This window comes from Halyomorpha halys, unplaced genomic scaffold (assembly GCF_000696795.3).
Source record: "Halyomorpha halys isolate HHAL.00 unplaced genomic scaffold, Hhal_1.1 Scaffold181.1, whole genome shotgun sequence".
Taxonomy (NCBI): domain Eukaryota; kingdom Metazoa; phylum Arthropoda; class Insecta; order Hemiptera; family Pentatomidae; genus Halyomorpha; species Halyomorpha halys.
The window spans coordinates 482,479-502,163 of record NW_027114494.1 but is presented as its reverse complement, the minus strand read 5'-3'; the positions used below and the strand labels follow the sequence as shown (position 1 = coordinate 502,163).

The following is a 19,685-nucleotide window of genomic DNA, read 5'->3' as shown; positions in this document are numbered from 1 at the left end:
AAAACCCTGAGGTCATCAACGCCCACGTTTCTCACTTTATAATTCTATTTCAAGATTTGAAATTCTTTAGATAATTGCTAAATAAGTTTAAATAATTACTTATTTTAGAATTTTTTAATACACATTACAAACTTTTGGGCTTAGATCTTATTCAAAAGATTATTCCTTTTTAAGAAAATTAAAACCATTTCTGTTTTTTGGTCATCATCCAGGACATCCGAAACACTCGGTCCCACTCCCAATCTACATAAGTTCATGAAATAGAAATAACATTCTTCAAATATGTGACTGACTGCAAGTACACTGTTGCAGTATTGACATTTTGGCGGTGGTTGCTTATTGATCAGGTATGCATGAGTTCAATTCGTATGACCTATTCTCAATCTGGCTATAGCTACCTCCTCCCTGCGATTGGAACGGTTTGATGTGGTCCATGGTTTAATCGTTTTTTTAATTGTTTTTAGTTTGCTTGGCGGGCTTTCATTCCACATGGCTTGCCAAATACTAGCTAATATTTCATTAGCTATTTCTTGGGGTGTCAGAATGGCCGCGCCCTGACCTGGAAGAGCAAGTGCTTGTTTAGCTGCAATGTCCGCCAGTTCATTTCCAGTGATCCCCACGTGACCCGGCACCCGTATAAAGAAAACAGTTTTTCCATAGTTTTCTAGCATGTTTGTGTAATTGTGTATTTTTATGATTGCCGGGTGTTTACCTGTAGAAGTAAAGGGTACCACCGAATAGGAAACACATCGATCGAAAAGGCTTAAAAACAGTATCATTAATTATAAATATATTTTTATTATCTTGTTCGAGATTGGTAGTTTTATTAATAATAACAAAAGATATCAAAATAGTCTCAACCTTCTATTATAACTATTTTTAATAATAATAATATACTATTATTAAAACATTACATGCCAAACGTTTTGGTCGACCCTGCCATCATCAAAGACAATTAATTAATTAATTTTAAAATAGAAGCTAGATCAATTGGTAGATTCTCCACATGTCTGTATCAAAATATTGTATAATAAACATCAAATTTACTTGTTTTATTTTTTCGAATATAGTTGTAAATATCAATAAACATTTTTTTTTTTTTACTTTACTTTATTTATTTAATTCACAACTGTGAATTATATTTTACAACCAGCGAATGAGACGTATAGAAAAAAAAACAATGTGATGAAGGTTAAGGTCATCCAATGATGCCTCTCCGTTAAAATTGAAATTTAAGAGGTCCCTATTCCAGCTACTTCGTAAACGTCGTCTCGTATCTGGTAAGTCTCGTGTTGATAGTCCTTGAATTAGAGGGTTAGTGTGTCGTGAAACCGTTTATTCATCGTATTCATGATATTTTGTCAAATGTAAAATGTTTTACCATGTTAAATGTTAAATCTTCCTGGTTTTTACTATTTGTATATAGAAATGAATTTGTGCATACGAAATTTCGTTCCAGCAACTAGAAATCAATGTATTTTATATCATGAAAACTACTACTCCTATGAAGATGTATATTATATAAGATAATTACTATATAATACATTAAACTAGTTTTAATATGCACCTGTACGTCTAATGGTTTCAAGATATTTATCTTAATTTTTAATTTATTTTATTGATTTAAAAAATTACGGTCAGATGACAACATCTATCGGTCCGTGCCAAAATAACACATACAAATGATAGACATACGTAAAATGTAAATATTGCAGTTTAGACTATCAGGGCGTTGTGGAGGCTATACAATTTTTAAGCAAGATAAGTACAATATGAATTGGTCTCAAGTAATACAATTAATAATTTAATTAACAACTATGAAAATAAAACGATAATTATTAAAAAAAATAAATTAAATAAATAATGATAACAATAAAAATAACTGATAGGATTTTGAAGTGAATAATGATGTAATAATAATGATAATAAAACAAGATGATACAGAATATGATAAAAATAAGGATCCAATAATATCTATCACTAAGCAAACATTGCTAATACAAATTGTAATATAATAAATAAATTATGTGGAGTTAAGAAATTTGGTTATTTAAAATTTTATATTTTTCATAAATCAAAAATTTTGAGAAAAAAATAAGGTGAAATAACCGACTTGTTTTCACCTGACTCTTATTTCCAGGTGTTAAAATGTTATTTTTTTTTTTTTATTCTTAATTTAAAACAATTTTGATCCTTTTTTTCCTCTCAACTTTTATTCTTTAAAATTCCTCCAACGTTTCGGCCCTCAGGCCATTCTCAAGGATCCACCTTCAATATTGATGTTATTTCTTTTTTAAGTCTTAAAATTGTTCTTGTTACATATTACTTTTTGTAAAAAAGTTTTAAATCTAAGATAAAATTTTTTTACAAAAGATTATATGTAACAAGGGCAGTTTTAAGATTTAAAAAAGAAATGACATCAATATTGAAGCTGGAATCCTTGAGAATGGCCTGAGGGCCGAAACGTTGAAGGAATTTTAAAGAATAAAAGTTGAGAGGAAAAAAAGGATCAAAATTGTTTTAAATTAAGAATAAACTAAACCACTCTCAAACAAGCATATATAAAAAATAATTAATCTGTTATTATTTTTTTTATATATAAAATGGTAAAATTGATTTTTCATTCGAAGCTTGATATCTTTAAAACTACCTACAGCATTAGACAACATAATAGCATTTAATTTAAAGTAGAACCAAGGTTCTTGAATATGAACACTAATAGAACTGTTTTTGTCCAATTTTCAATCAAGTTTTCTCTGCTGTCCGAACATCTAGAAATTAATTTATTTTTTCAAATATCATAAATAATATTACTCCTACGAAGATAAACGTTATAAACTACTTTATAGATTATTAAACTAGCTTAAATTTGATTGCTAATTGATATTTGTTCATTGAATGGTTTTCAGATATAGATTTCTCAAAAAAAATTCGCTTACTACTGATCTTTCAGAACAATTTTTTATGATATGTTGCTTATTAAGTAACTCTAGAAAGCAACATCAAAGGTGAGTAGAGTGACTCAATACTATGGTACTGTGGTACTAACTACTAACTCCAAGGACCCGGGTTTGAATTAGGGATGGGATATCGATATCGATATTATCGAAATATCGATATTTTGTCTCCGATATCCGATATTTTGATATATAATATTCTAATATTATTTTATTGAAATATCGATATTTGGTTTCAATAATTTAATATACATTTCGATATTAAACATATTTAATAATATCGATATGGAATATTATCAACTTATATCATCAACAAAATATTTCATTTTGAAAATTTCATACTCCTTACGGTATTTAACATTGTTGATTATATCGATATCGATATTACGATTTTTTTAAGAATAGAAATATCGATATTTGGTTTAAAAAGATTAAGAAAATTTTATAAAAAGCTTAAAAATAGTTTTTCGATATTTTAAATTGATAAATTCATGTTCCTTTCCATATTTTACACTGTTATCAATATCGATATCGAAGATTAGAAACGATATTTCGACATTTATTTTTATAGAAATATCGATATTTTATTAAAGAAAACTATAAAATTTGTATCAATTAATATTAAACATTGATATTTTAGTTCCGATATTATATCAGATAGTAATATCGATATCGATATTTTTCTTTCGATATCCCATCCCTAGTTTGAATCTGGCTGTGACAGATAAATATTTATGAGGGGTAGGTCCAGACAGGAGTGGAGTATGTTATTGTTAAGTGTTTTTAACTTGCCTAATCTTTTTCATTTTATTAACTATTATTAAAATATGGAAGGTATACGTATAAAGAAATAATAAGGTTCTAAGAAGGAATGATCGATGTAGTATTATCTAATTTTTGTTAGCTCATTGTATTAATGGTTATCATTGTAAAATTGTGAATCAGTTGAGACATTCAAATATTTGGACAACGCGATCAAATATTTACATATTTACATACACACTGACAAATATTTTCGAACGATTAGTATACGTTCTATGAAGTGCAACACAATATTTGTGTGCGGGTTTGTTTTGAAGAATTATATAAGCTTGTTTTTAAACCTAACGATGGGTTTCCCATCGTAATGACGTGTTATATACAATAAACAAACGTAAATTTAAGAAAATCCAAAAATCATTTATTATTATAATGTTTGTAATAAAAATTATGCTGGTTCTACAGGCCTAGAAAGCATTTTGGCCGCCAGAACCACGCTTGCATTGGGCTACTGCTTTCCAGTTAGCTGCATGCAGCTCTTACGTATGTTTCTTGATTCTGTCTATCCATCTGTCCTCCTACGTTGTCTCTTGCCAACTAAACTGACATTCATTGTTGTGTAGAGGCGTCCTTTTGGATTCTCCCGTTTTTATCCTTTTTCAGTCCGAATATTTTACGTAATACTTTATTTTCAAAAACTTTAAGGCGCTGTTCATCCCTTAGTGTAAGAGGCCACGTCTCGCATCCATAAAGAACAGTGGGAAGGATAATAGTTAGTATAATAGTAAATGCTAATTTTTAAGTTTTTGGATAGAAAGCGCGAAGCTGTTTCTAAATTGAAAAATAACAAGTAATTCCCACCTTCAACCTCACTTTTATTTCCTCTTCAATGTCGTTTTTTCTAGTTACCGTAGAACATAAATACTTAAACCATTATAGATAGTCAAATTTTCTAAAATAACTAGAAAAAATCAACTGAACGATGATTATCCGTCTTATCAGTTCATCTATATATTAATTGATATCGAAGTCTCAATAGCGTTCAATTAATATATATATACATCCTCAAATTTAGCAATAACGAAGTATAGCCTGATCTGCTAGTGATTAAAACAAAATATTAATTTTTACAATTAATAATATTTACATTTTAATACAGAATATATTCTAAAAGAGGTAGTTACTGATTATTGAATTCTACTAGGCCATAAATATTCACTAAAGTCTCCTTAACTTTAAGCAACTCCTCGAAAACTTTCCAGTTTTAAACTTTGCTGTTCGCTTTAGTTTTACATTAACTAATGTCGTCCATTATTCCTCAAGGCATATATAAACTTTTTAGAGAAATGTTTTTCTTATATATTCAAACAAGAAGGTTAATAAACATTACTGAAATAACAAGCGAATTTTCGAGCAGTTTAACTATAACTTTATAAGAATTTCAATATCTAATCCGTTTTTGTTATTTGATCAAGTCTAACAATACCTAAGCTGCAACCTCTTTGGACAGTACCTCCATGCTCTAACAGAATCTATTACAACCTACCTCCTGTATACAGACTTTTCTTTTAAGACTAAATGTACCTCTTCATGAGGTGCACCAAAATTATTAGAATTTACTTTTCTATTTCCTCCTGAACGAATTGTCCGAATTTCGATATGTGAAGAGCATTTTGTGTTTTTTTAATATAGAATTCACTCTAATTAGGTTTCGAATCCATCAATTGAATAACAAGGAAAACAAAATGCGAAAATATGAGTTAACGATATATTTTTTTAAAATGTGGCTTTATAGCTACTTGCAGGACTATTGCATCCACATACGGGTGCTTTCTCCAAAGGCATCATCGCCACACACACTGCAAATTTCGTTAACCGTCTGTGCAGTGGATTTTCCTTTTCGGAAATAAAAAATCATTAAATGATGAAAATGAACTTTTTCCTCTTCCATTTTGAGCAAGCAAAATACCACTAAAAGATAAGGAATCTCGGTTGAAACTAGTGCGTAAAAGCACCTTAACTAATCCTTTTTTAGAATATGTAAACATTATTGACCAAGTAAACATGATTTTATAAGCACAGAGAGGATTAAAATGAAATATTGAAAAACGCTACGAACTTATTTTATAAGCCAATAATATAATGTGTGACTCTTAAATATAACTGCCTAAAGCACAAGCCAACACTTGGACTGAGCTAATCTCACCATCTCATACAGTGTTACGTCGTGTCTGGCAATAATATTTTATAATGTGATGTAACAGTAATTTATGCCACTAGTTCTGTGAACCTTAGACCTTGCAAAATATTTTGTTTTCCTTTAGCATTCGTCCCACTAGATTAAAGAAATAAAATCTGTACATAACTTGTTTTTAATGACTTCGAGGAATATTCATGACAAATTTAAAGAAATATACAACGAATCTGAACCTGACTACAAATCAAACACTTTCTTGATGATTCAAGAACAATAAAACAACGCCATCTTAGATTAGAATTTAAGAAATACAAATATCTTCAATAATTAAACTACTGCCGTTCCCAAATTTTTAAGTAGATTAGTAGTTAAATAGGCTCATGTTGAAGTTATGGCTATGTGATATTTTCCAAAAAAAAAATTTAAGACCAGAGAAGACGTTAATTATGTACAAAAAATCAAAGCTGGGCAGAGCATTGCCTTTGGGGGATGTAGAGTAGGGAGTCATCGAACATGTAGAGTAGGGAGATAAAGTTATCATCTTGTTAATTTATTTTAGCTAATATCATGAAAATAACTACTTTACGAAGATAAATGTCATAAACTTTTTTTTATAGCCATTAATCTAGCTTTAATTTGAGCGCTTTTATCTGTAAACCGAATGTTTTCTAAGGATATGGATTTCCTAAAATATGTTCTCTATTTACTGATTTTTCAGTACATTTTTTATGAAACGTTGCTTTTAAAAAGCTATGTTTCGGGAGCTATTTAACGTAAATTAAAAACACCAGCTGATTAAAAACCGTTGTTGACCTGCTGCTAGGCGACGCAAACTAAATTACCCCCACGGACCATTATTCTTACATTTAAATATTATAATAAAAATCTAAATATATCTGTTTCTTCTAAATTAAATAAACTTCTAAAGAAAACAATAAAAATAAAAATAAATGTAATTAAATTAAATTTTAAGACTGTTCACAAATTAATTATTGAACTTGGTGTAAACAATATATATTTTTTCGAGATCTGAAGATAAAACAAACTGTTGGTTTTCTTGAAACATTAGGAACCATTAAAAATGGCGTAGGGAGTTTTTCTTTGTTATCACTTAACTGCCATCAGTAGATTGCTTCATCGTTTACGGCTCCTAGTACGAGTATATTGCTTTTTTTTTTTTTATTTACTATCATTTTCTATAATAGACGCTTCTTATTTTTTTCTTTAAACTAAGTTTTTTTCTATTGGAAATTTAGTATTTTATTTATGAAGGGGAAAAAGTGGGTATGGTACAGAAGAATGAGATATCGGTTCTGTGGGAATGTTGCCCCAAAATGTGTTTCACATGAAAATCTTAGAATGATGCTGGCACCCTGTAGAATGTAAACTTGGATGTTTCTCTTAGTGACTCTTCTCACAGTGAAAAACCACCTACAAATAGACTGGTTGAGTAGGCCAAGAAAAGATTACTTCCTGTTATCCCAACTCGGCCGGTTTGGTCAGAACTGTGTACCATATGTGGCTAAGAAGCTACTATACAGGGTGTTTCAAGGTTAAGAAGCCAAACTGAAAATATGAATTAAGGCCCTAAAACAAGAAAAATTCCGCTGAAGGTATGTCCGCAAATGCTTTGTTTAGGAGATATCCACACCTAAAGACTTTCATTCTTATGGATTATTTACGTTATATGAAATAAATAAAACTTATTTATTTGTTCCAACTACTAATTTTGTACCCATTGCTAGGTATATATAGATGAAATCCATCTGCAATGAGAGTTCTCCATACTGTAGTTGGCGTAATATTTAATTCTGCTCCTGCTCTTCGTACACTGATAGATGGATTATCATAAAAATATTATTATATGGTCGTACTCCTTTCTTCATTTCGTAAAGGCGCAAAATACCATCAGCACGTGGTATTATAGTAATTGTACCAGTTTCTCAAAGACGTTGAAACGTGGAGCTAAAAAATAGACTTGTTTGATAATCTTCTATTTGGAAATCGCCAGACATATTCACGACGGGCAGCATTAGCATTACAATTGCAAAAACACCATATCGGCTTATTCACCATTAGTATAAATTGAAACCATAATGATGAGTACTCTGGGAAAGCCTATTACAAACTGATGAATGTTATTGACAGTTCCAAATGCTAATTCCAAACAGTATTAATCCTTTTGTTATCAATAGTTTTTATACAGTTAGGGATAAAAGGCCATATTAGTATTCTGTCTAATTTATCTCCTAAGCAAAGCGTTTGCGGACATACCTTCACTTTGAACAACATTTAATATGAATCTTAATATTTACATTTAATTAATAAAGTAGCTGGAAAAATAAATGAGTTTTATTCATATAACGTAAAAACAATAAAAACCTTTAGGTGTGAATATATCCAAAACAATGCGTTTACGGACATACCTTCACTTTGAACATCAACATTTAATATGAATCTTAATATTTACATTTAATTAATAAAGTAGTTGGAACAAATAAATGAGTTTTATTCATATAACGCAAAAACAATAAAAAACCTTTAGGTGTGAATATCTCCAAAACAAAGCGTTTGCGGACATACCTTCAGACGATTTTTTTTTTCTTGTTTTGAGGTCCTTAGTTCATATTTTCAGTTTGGCCACTTAACCTTGAAACACCTTGTATAGTTTATAACAATAGCCGTTGAAGACAGTTTATAATAATCTATGTTAAATACTATTATTATAACAATAGCCTTTTTTAACTTAATAATACGTTACGTCTTTTGATTTCAACTCTAAAATCGTAAAAGTTCATAATAAGTTCTGGTCCAAATGCATCACTTGTCAAGAAAACGATTCGAAATAACTTATTCAAAATAATGAAACTATTAAGCATATACAGAGAGATCGAGCACAGTTTGATACTGGAACTTCTTTTATGCGTTGGACAATTAGAGGAAATTAAGATGTGCCCCTCTCTATAGTAAAACTACTCGTTCTTTGGAACAGGTTTAGCAAAACATTTAAAGCACACTTTTTTTTTTTTAATAAAAAAAAGAGGATGGTCTAGGCGCACTAAAAAAAACAACTCAAATAGTAAATAAACTATTTAATGTGAGCCAACGTTTCGCCCCACATTGCAGGGTTTCATTAGGGTTAAAAAAGATACAAACAACTAAAATAATATATCAAAGTAAAAGAACTGATAACATGAAATAAAAGAAAACTAAGGGTGGCTAAATATGATTTAAAATATGTAAACATTTATTTAAAAATTAATAAAGTAAATTAAAGAAAATAAAAATAAGATGTACAGTGAAAAATTTAAGTAAACAAGAATTACAAAAAAAGGTATTAGGCAATTAATAAAAACGGATATAATTACAAATAAAAAAGAAATACGAAACTACAGTATTTCTATAAAGATGGAAAAAATAAGGGGAATGAGGATACAAATAGAGGGAATAAAGACAACAAAAAAAGGAAACCTTTCTTTAATTTATTTTGTTTATTTTTCAATAAATATTCACATATTTTAAATCATATTTAGTCACACCTTAGTTTACTTTTATTTCATGTTATCTTTTCTCCTACACTCTAAATTATAACTTTTATTAAAATTTTATACAAGTAATCTTAGATAAAGGGATAAAAAAAATTAAAAACAATAATTACATATTTATTTTGCTCAAAATTTCTGAATAATGGTGGCTTAGTCCCTTAGAATCTAATTTGAAATTGACAGTATAATTTATATTTTCTGAGATGTAAATCGATTCTAATATCTCTCTTCTAAAAATATTATTTTCTCTATGGCCTGCGGGCCGAAACGTTGGAGAATTTTAAAGAATAAAAGTTGAGAGAAAAAAATGATCAAAATTGTGTAAATTGATAATAATAATAATAACTAAGAGTAGAAGCTGTGTTAGATTAAAAAATAATTTAATGGGCCATGCTGTTTATAATAACATTTGATCAATAACCTCGTTTCCCATTTTTTCCTTGTTCTCAAGTCTCCATTGTCCCATTTTTCGAGGATCTCGTTATAAAAATGTCTCTCTGATATTTATATTTTAGACGTATTTTCAATCTGACATTATAAAATTGTTCAATATTAGGAGGGGAGAGGGGGGGGTAAGTTTTGGATGAGGTATAGAATACTTTCCTAATACCTCTAAAAGAAAATAAAGTATGCATTGGATATGACAGCAACTTTTTTCGATCACGAGAACTTTTTAAAACTCTTAAATATTTACTTACATCTTGAATTTTCTCCTACAGGATTTGATTTATTATCAAATTCTGTTACAATATGAATGCAATAAAAAATAGTTGTTATTTTTGACAACTACTGAATAAATAGGATAAATAAAAAAAAAAATATTTCGAATTCGTTTTCAACCATAACACGTTTTAGAGGTCCCCTCAGTCCGAAAAACCAGTTTCCCAAAATGATATGTATGTCTGTTTGAAAACAGCCTAGATCAAAAACGAAAATTCGTACAAAGCTGAAATCATTTATTTAAGGTAGGTACTTTTAAGGTACTTGTACATACCTGGGATGTCACAACAACTTTTTCGATAAAATCGACCGGAGATTTAGATTAAATTTCGTGAATCTATAAGTAATGTTCTTCAATATAAAATAGGTTATGTCCTCATTGAAATACACTAACAGGACTTAAATGACAAATTAAAAAAAAAATTTCTCTAAAGTACCTTTTTTGTACTAAAAAATAAATAAAGAATTCTTATTGTTATCTATAATATACAATGTACAAATACAAAATATTAAATAATTTTATGAATAATTAAAGGAGAAAAATAGATAAATTCAATTTGAACGGGAAATGCCCAGACCGCACGATCTTTCCCGATATCAAGCTCATGTTACGACTTCATCATCTTTTGTTATACTGTTGGGAAAATGTTATTATTCGTTAATTCGATCTCAAGAACCATAAATATAGTAACAGAAAAATAGAAATGTTTCGTCCAAAATTTTCCCCTTTTATTGTCTTATAAACATTTTTTTTTTTTTTTCAAAAACTAGCGACAGGCAAGCAAACACAAGACCACCAATCTACTTAAAGCTTTGGGACGTAACTAGAGTGATTAGTGAAAGTTGTGTGCAGTGCTTCAATTTTTTTTTTTTATTAGAATTTACGTGGGTTTGTGAATAAATGAAAATAGGCAAATATTAAATACATAAATGATTAAATGATGATAATATATTGATGATATATAAAAGGTGATTCTCGGGAGTGCGGTCAAAAAGGATAACAACTATTTATTTGCCAACGTTTCGACCCACTTTTCATGGCTTCATCAGGGCAAAAAACAGATTTAAAAACACAACTAATAATAAATAGACAATACTAAGGAGTATCTAAGGAGGGGTAAAAATTATGTATATATCTGTGAAAAAAAATTATATAAAAATAAACTAAAAACAATAAATAAAAATAAGATGTATAATAATATATATGTACTTATTATTAAAAAGGGGGTGTGGATAGTAGCCACGGGCCTTAACACCCTCCAGGGACACGTTCGTTTTAGTTCGAAGGCTGGGCAGAAAATTGTTTTTTGTCACACTGTAGCCGTGAATCAACTCTTGTGGGTTCTGGAGCTCTCCTGGGATCCATCCAGCCTCCTTAATTGGGTAAAAATCTGGCGTTCGAGCATGATTCTGACCAAAGCACCTACTTGCACAACCATTGGCCCAGTGACAGTACTCCTTTACAAAGTACTGAAACACCCTTCTTGGGTTATAGCGCACAGATTTAATTTTTTTTTAATTATTAAAAAGAAATAATAATTCATGGTTATTAAATGCCAATCTATTTGTCTCTTTTTGAAGAATAAGTAAAAATATTACTAATTTCTATTAATGATTTCTCAATCACTAAAAATTTAAAAAAACATAATCAGATTCGAGTAGAGTTGGTCAACACTTTTTTTTTTTTTTTTTTTTTAGGAAAAATCAAATCATATTTATTTTCAATGCCGTCTGAGATATCTAAATACAATTTTAAAATAAATAAAAAATTAGAAATTTTCTAACTTAATTTATTTAGAGATTTTTTTCCAATTTCTACGTTAGGAAGCTGAATGTTTGCCCTGTTTACCTATACTATTGCTAATTAAGACTTTATGCCGTTATAAGAGTAAAATATTGGTTTCAAAGTAAGAGACTTTTCAAAAATTTATTTTATATCAGCGGTTTTAATCTGTTTAATTTAATCCAGTCTGTGCCCTTAGGTACAGTTTATAGAGACCAAAACCAGTGCTAAGTTTGGTGTAGATTGGTTGAGTCCTGTTGAAGTTATTTCTATGCTTTTACCAAATATGTTTATTTTATAATATTATTTACCACTATAAACCAAATACATATAATATGAAATTAATTAAATCTTAATTCCGATCAACTAACTATATTTATTTATATCAAACGTTCAATTATATTCACTGAATCTATATACATCCCTAAATCTAGCAATGGCGAAGCATTGCCGTGTTTGCTAGTACATAAATAAAAATATAAGAGTGACTCATGTTCTGGGTAAGGTATTTAACTCAGCTACCGAACCCAGGATCTTCCCGAAGAGGTTTGTATATACACCGCTAATAGACATCACTGTTTCTATTAAAGAGTTTTAGAGGATTACTCACTACGTGCTAAGAATTTTCACAACGTTTTACCAGCCGTAATCTATTTCGGTTTGCGACGAATGTTTGATGGATGAGCCTCTGTATAAAAAACAACTTTAACAGGCGCACCTCTAAATATAGGATGAAAACGAAAATAATTTCATCGCTTCTAAAACTAAGCTTAAAGAAAACAAACAGAACAAAGGGGCACTTAGAAATGAAGGAACAACTAGCCGTAAAAACGGATTATAAAATTTGTTTTCAGTTTAGATATCAAAGAAAATATTTATACGTACTTGTAGGATAAATATTTATTTGTTTCACTTGGTGAAAAAAAAACTCTTAATTTTCAAACCCATAACCCATAGATAACTGCCAGCTAATCTCTTCACTCACTCAGATCAGTGAAGGTAATAAATTAAAATCTGATAGCTGAGCGGGTTGGGACGAGGGTCCCAGAGTGATTGGTTTAAAAGGTTCTGGGTTTGATTCCCACCTGGGCTGGTCAATATTTATTTCGCGATGGCCCCGAGAAATGAACCTTGACATTCCCACTCTGGTGTTGTATAGGTCCTCAATGGAGAACTTGAGCCAAAAAAAAAAGTTATAAATTAATTTTATAACTAATTAGTTTTATTTGACTGTTTATTGTTGTATTATGTATCGTTATACTTTTTTATTGTTACATAATGTTTAATGTTTATTTTTGTTGTTGGTATTGGAAATATCCCAATTTTCGGCTGAGATTGAAATGCACAAAGATGTGATGGCATCATAAATCATCATCTGCATTGGAATTAGTTCTATATCATATCTATATACATGTATAGATATGTACATGTACATATCTAATATTACTGATACCTTCATAATTATGTTGATGCTGCCATGGATAACTTATTGTTGAAGAGTATTTTAAATCTTATAAATATTAAACACATAAGCAATTTGTTTTCCTTACGATAAAAATGAGTGTTTTTGACTTAACAGGTAAAAGTACTTTGTTTCAAAATAATCATATATTTGTATGTGTTTGTTTATTGATATGTTAAAAATATAGATTAATAAGAATTAATTTTGGTAGATTCAACAATATTCTTTTACTTAATGTCAAATTATTATTAATTATTGTTAGAAAGTATACAGTTTATCTTTTATTATTATTATTAGTAAAATACAGCATATTCTAACTATATAAGAAGAAGAAGATATTAATTTATATGAAACTGAAACTGAAAATTTAAATGAAACCCTAAGTCAAGGGATTGTGAAGCATTGTCTAGTTTGCTAGTCAATATATAATATAGTACAAGAGCCGGGAAGAAAAAAAGGCGGTTATTTCACCCAAACTTTGTATTACTTTAATGAAAACTATGTACAATTACTAGTCAAAATATAGTCTGCCAAGTATAGGTAGGGGGAATAAATAATGGCGGCCGTTTCAAAACCTTTAAAAACCATTGATTTTTCATTCGGAGCTCTATATCCTAAAAATTACCAACAACACTAGAAAATCTAATTTAAAGGAGAGTAAATTTGCTCAAATATTACTCCTAATAGAGCTATTTACGTCCAATGACTCTCGAGATATATCTTTTTAAAAAGCAATATTTCATAAACATGTACTGAAAGATTAGTAGTTAGCATATTTATTGTGAGAAATCCATATCTCAGGAAGTATGTGACGGATAGATATCTTTTAGCACTCAAATTAAACCCAGTTTAATGTACTATAAAGTAATTTATGACCTTTATCTTCGTATGAATAGTAGTTTTCATGATATTTTCTAAATTAAACCGATTTATAGTTGCTCAGACAATAAGTTTGATTTATGAAAAATTTTAATTAAGAAACCACAAGACGTACAGATGTTGGTCAGCACTTAAATTAAAATTAGTTAAATTTATCATAAAATAGTTTATAACCTTTATCTTTGTATGAGTAGTAGTTTTTATGATATTTGACAAAATAAATTCAAAAAACTTCAATTTCTAGTTGAAATGTTTGATTTTTGAAAAAAATATATGTCAAGAACCATAAGACGTACATATGTATGCCAGCACTCAAAATAAGAGAAATTTAACTTATTATAAAATTGTTTATGACACATATTTTCGTAGGGGTAGTAGTTTTTATGATATTCGCATATAAATATAAATTTAGCACATGAAAATTTGTCTGAACAACTCAAATAAATCAATTTATTTTAGCAAATATCATGAAAACTACTACTCCTGTGAAGAAAAACTTCTTAAACTACTTTATAGCTCATTAAACTAACTTTGATTCGAGTGCTAATAGACATATGTACCTAGCCCGGTTTTTGAATTGTAGATTTCTCAAAATAAATTCAACTAATGATCTTTCACTACATTTTTATGAAACGTTGCTTTTTAAAAAGCTATATCTCCATAACTATTTAATGTAACTAACTCTTTTAGGGCTCATATTTTAGCAAATTTATTTTTCTTTAAATGACGTTCTTTTAGGTTTTCTTGTTTGTTGCTACTTTTGAAAATATAGAGCTTCGTATGAAAAATTAATTTTTTTTTTTTATCGTTTTGAAACAGCCGCCATTTTTTATTCCCCCAACCTAACTTAGCAGACTCATCAATTTTGACTAGTAATTATACTAAGTTTTCATTAAAGTAATCAAAAATTGGGGTGAGATAACTGCCTTTTTTTTCCTCTTGGGCTCTTGTACTAATAGGGAATGTTCGAATATTTTTCCATAATGAACTTTTGAATAACTAGACCGATTTGCGTGCAGTTTTTTTTTAAAGATAATGAAAATCCCGAATTGGCAAGTAGAAGAAAATTTATGGACAAAATTAATCGTTTTTGGTCTGTAGCTCAGAAAGTAAACTTTTTTTTAAACAGTTAATGTATACCAATCGATTCGACTCTTTCCGAAGAATAAGAAAAAATATTACTGAAACTAAATTATATTCACAAAAAAAATATAAAATAGCAAAGCATTGCTGTATCTATTAGCAACCTAATATATTTGAGTTGCTTTTGATACAAACAATTTCTCGTTGTTTTAGCAATACTCTCTCTATCCTTATGTTCTTGCATAAACACTTTAAAACCGTCCCTAAGAAAAAAGTATATGGGTGAAAATGAATTTATACAAAATAATACTCCACAGTTATTTTTGGTACTCAGCTTTAAAACTGTTTTACAATTTAAAATATAATAAAAACTGTAAAAATGAAAATTATCATTTTCACTTACCCAGCGGGTTTTTCTTTGACGATCGTCAGGTAAGGATTAACATATATTTCCTTTTCGTCTAGAAAGCCGTCCAAAGAGGTAAGAAATGATTCCATTAAACAGTCCCTCATCTTGTACAGTGCTCTTCTTTGATCATCGAACGCACCCGTCTTCTTCTTGCACTCCATCAGATAGCCTTGAACGTTCCTCATCAGCTCCAGGTACCAGGGGTCAGTTATATCCCTCCCTTCAGTTTCTTCCTCAGAAGCCGCGGTTACTGGTAACGTAGAGTATTCCATGGCGAAGGAACCATTGAAGAAGCTGCTGAAGGTGGGTGGCTTGGGAGCGGTCGCGGACTCATCAGTCAGGACGAAGGGGGACATCATCAGCAACACGAGGGTCCTCATGACGAAGAGGTCAGAGCAACAACAAACCGCCATGTTACAAGCCACAGAGCTTATATGAGGAAGGTTTCTCACGGATCTGGTGCGTAAAGCAACGGCCTGACCTGCCATCATGTCCCTTCGTGATTATAGACTTTCGGATGCCTCTTACTGCGCTTCGCCTAGCCAGCCTTTGTTTTCTCTGTAGTTTAATTGCATTTTCGTTAAAAAAAATATTCATTTTTTTAAAAATGGTCAAAATTGGTAACTTTAGTACAATTTTCAAAATTTGATGCAAGTTTATAATGGAGTGGTACATGCGTGAAGAGAAACTTCCCATTAGTAGCACTATAATGACGTTATTATCAGGTTTTCTTTTTAGGCGGATCGGAGGATTGTCAGGAATGGAAGAGGAAGCAAGGTTAGAAACTATAATACAAAATATATACTGAAAAATCAGTAGTTAGATAACCATTGTCTCATAAACCATTTAACATATAGATGTCTGCCAACACTCTAGTTAAAGCTAGTTGAATTTACTATAATGTAGTTTATGATGTTTATCTTCGTAGGAATAGTAGTTTTTGTTATATTTTCCAATATAAATTTAACAAAATGTTGATTATTAGTTGTTCGGACAAATCTTTTTATTTATGAAATACTATATCTCAGGAACCACTATACGTGCAGATGTCGACCAGGAATAAAATAAAAGACAATTTAACTATAAAGTACTATTAAGTAGTTTATAACGTTTATCTCTTCTAACAGGTAGTAGTTTTTATGATATTTGCATATGAATATGAATTTTACATACGAAATTTACTCTGAACAGCTCGAAATCAATCTTTTTTTTATTTATTTATTAAATATGATTTACAATTCTACTAATAATAAATACAATAAGTAAATATGAGGTATGTTTCATTTACACTTGAAAATCTTGGGAAGGAACCACCCATTGGTGATACTTCAAGTATTAATTTAAATTAGAAGGTCCCATGGCCATCTTCTTTTCAGACACCTCGCAGGATTATGAGGGATTGTTGAGGAAGAGAGATTAAAAATTAATGGGTCAGGATGGGTAAGGAGAGAAATCAATTTATTGTCGCAAACCCAAGAGACTTATTGTAAATAAAAAACGGACAATTGGAGTTCTGGCAATGGTGAAATTCTAGTTGGCTAATTAGAGTGGGCTCAGGGATTCTCAGTTCGATTGTGTAAATATTGTATATAAGTGTGTAAATGTGACTAGAGATTATATTATTTTATCATTAAGTTATTTTATTTATTTATTTTTTTTAAACACATAATTTGATTATGTTCATTTTTTTTATCCTTCTGTTTGTATATATTTTAAGAGAGATTTTTTTTTGTTTCATTTATTTAATTTTTTTTTTGTATGAATGTGATCATTCAACACTATTACCTATTGCCCACAACTGTGTGGCAGATTGTAATATCTATCAATAAATAAAAGTATTTAAAAAAAAAAATTGTTGCAAACATCATAAAAACTACTACTCCTACGAAGATAAACTTCATAAACTACTTTCTACTACTACTAGTATATCAATTTACAAAATAAATTTACTGAATTTGCAGTGCATTTTTTTATGAAATATTACTTTTTAAAAATCTATATACCTTCGTCTTGCCCCACAGTATATTTTAATAATACCCCACTTATTCCTATTGAACAGATCCGTTACTTAGAACTAAATCTGGACAAACAACCAACATTATATCATTAAAATAAAATGCATTCCACGACGTTTTCAAATTTCAGTTTTTTAAGCAACTTCTTTATTATTTTTTAAAAGTTTTTCGACTCATACAAGACTGAAAAGACAGGAAACTGCTAGTCGATTCCGACTATTACAATATTTACTAGACAAACGCTCTAGACTTCCAATCCATTACAAAAGACTGATCTACATGACTATTATAAGGCCTATCTGGACATACGGAGTTGAGCTATGGGGCTCCACTAAACCATCGAATTCCTCTTGAATCCAATCCTTACAGTCCAAAATACTTAATGCTTCTTACTTTGTCACAAATCAAATCATCCATCAGGACCTCAATATTCCATACGTTGCCGATTTGGCCAGAACCAGATACCAATCCTTCCATAAAAAACTTCCTAACCACCTAAACCAACTCGTTTCTAACCTGGCTTCTTCTTCACTACCTAATAATCCTCCTAGGCGTCTGAAAAGAAGATGGCCTCAAGATCATCTCCTTTAGAAATGTTTTTGGAGTTCTATCAACGGGTAGATTCTTCATCTGTTTGTATCATGCCATAATATCACTTGCAGCAAATTTACTTATTGTGTATATATGTATACAGTTGTAAATAACAATAAAGAAATTATTTTAAAAAAATAAATCTATATATCGGGACCTATTGAACGTAAATAAATAGCTTTATTAACAAAATCAAATGGTATCCTTTTTAGTCCAACGTTTCGGGAATTTCAGGCATCTTCAAATATAAATTCTCACCTCACATTAAAATTTAAAAATGTTTTGCAGGCTATTCTGCCCAGTTCATTAATTAAAATAAAAAACAACAAGTCAAAATGACCCTATTTTTTCAAAACTTCATTAACTTATAAACTTTTAATTTTCGATCAATCTACACTACCACTATCATATAAACATATAAAGAGTTTGTTTATATGATAGTGATAGTGTAGATTAATCAAAAATTAAAAGATTTCAAAATTAATGAAGTTTTGATAAAATAGGGTCATTTTGACGTGTTGTTTATTATTTTTTTTAGCGCTGATGTAGTCCTGAAAAGTGGAGCAAAACGTCGGCAAATAATTATTAATTATTTTTTTGTTCCTTTTTTACCGCACCCCTATCACCTCCCTCATATTACTATAATTATTTTTCTGAAAACTATTGAAGTTTGAGTCCAATCTGTCAAATGACTCACTTTGGAAAGTATTGCCAAAGCGAATAATATATAAATATCTGTTCTTAAACGAGTAAGATTTTAAAAATTTATATAAGCTAACAAAGTATGTGTATTTTGTGTTCTGAATCTCTCTCTAATAATTAAAAACTAGTTATATATTGTCTGCAATGTACAATACAAAAGGTTGATGTCAAATCGGCAGAAGGAAAAATTGGGAAGATTATTAAATGATACGGCCTTGAGGGAGACCATCGGCTTAAATAAGGTAAGATTGCCTTTGGCTTAGAGTTGTACGGGTATAGTATGATCAATATTATCATGATGATACGATAGCATCTTGTTCCATTCTCTCCGGGCCGTTCCGAGATAAAACTGGATCCGAAATATATTTTACTGATTCCATGCGTAGATATTGTACATATTATTAAATATTATCTACTTTTATGTTTCCAGACTTATAAAAAAAATATTAATAAAAAACTCGTTTAATTTTTAGAAGCAAAGTTACTTGAGTTATGTAACTCAAAGTTACTTCTTAAGAGACTTACTTGGAATCCACACACAAGACTGAAACGACAAGAAACTGCTCGTAGATTCCGATTGCTA

General features: G+C 29.7%; 1 protein-coding gene across 1 annotated transcript in view; it reads right to left on the bottom strand.

The window, feature by feature from the left end:
- LOC112211513 (uncharacterized) overlaps positions 1-16,207 on the bottom strand; it is a 22,173-nt gene extending 5,966 nt beyond the window's left edge. Inside the window, exon 1 of the mRNA XM_067051694.1 lies at positions 15,789-16,207. Within this exon, the coding sequence (XP_066907795.1) occupies positions 15,789-16,207 (419 nt within the window). The remainder of the gene's footprint in view (positions 1-15,788) is intronic.
- Positions 16,208-19,685: the final 3,478 nt, after the last annotated feature.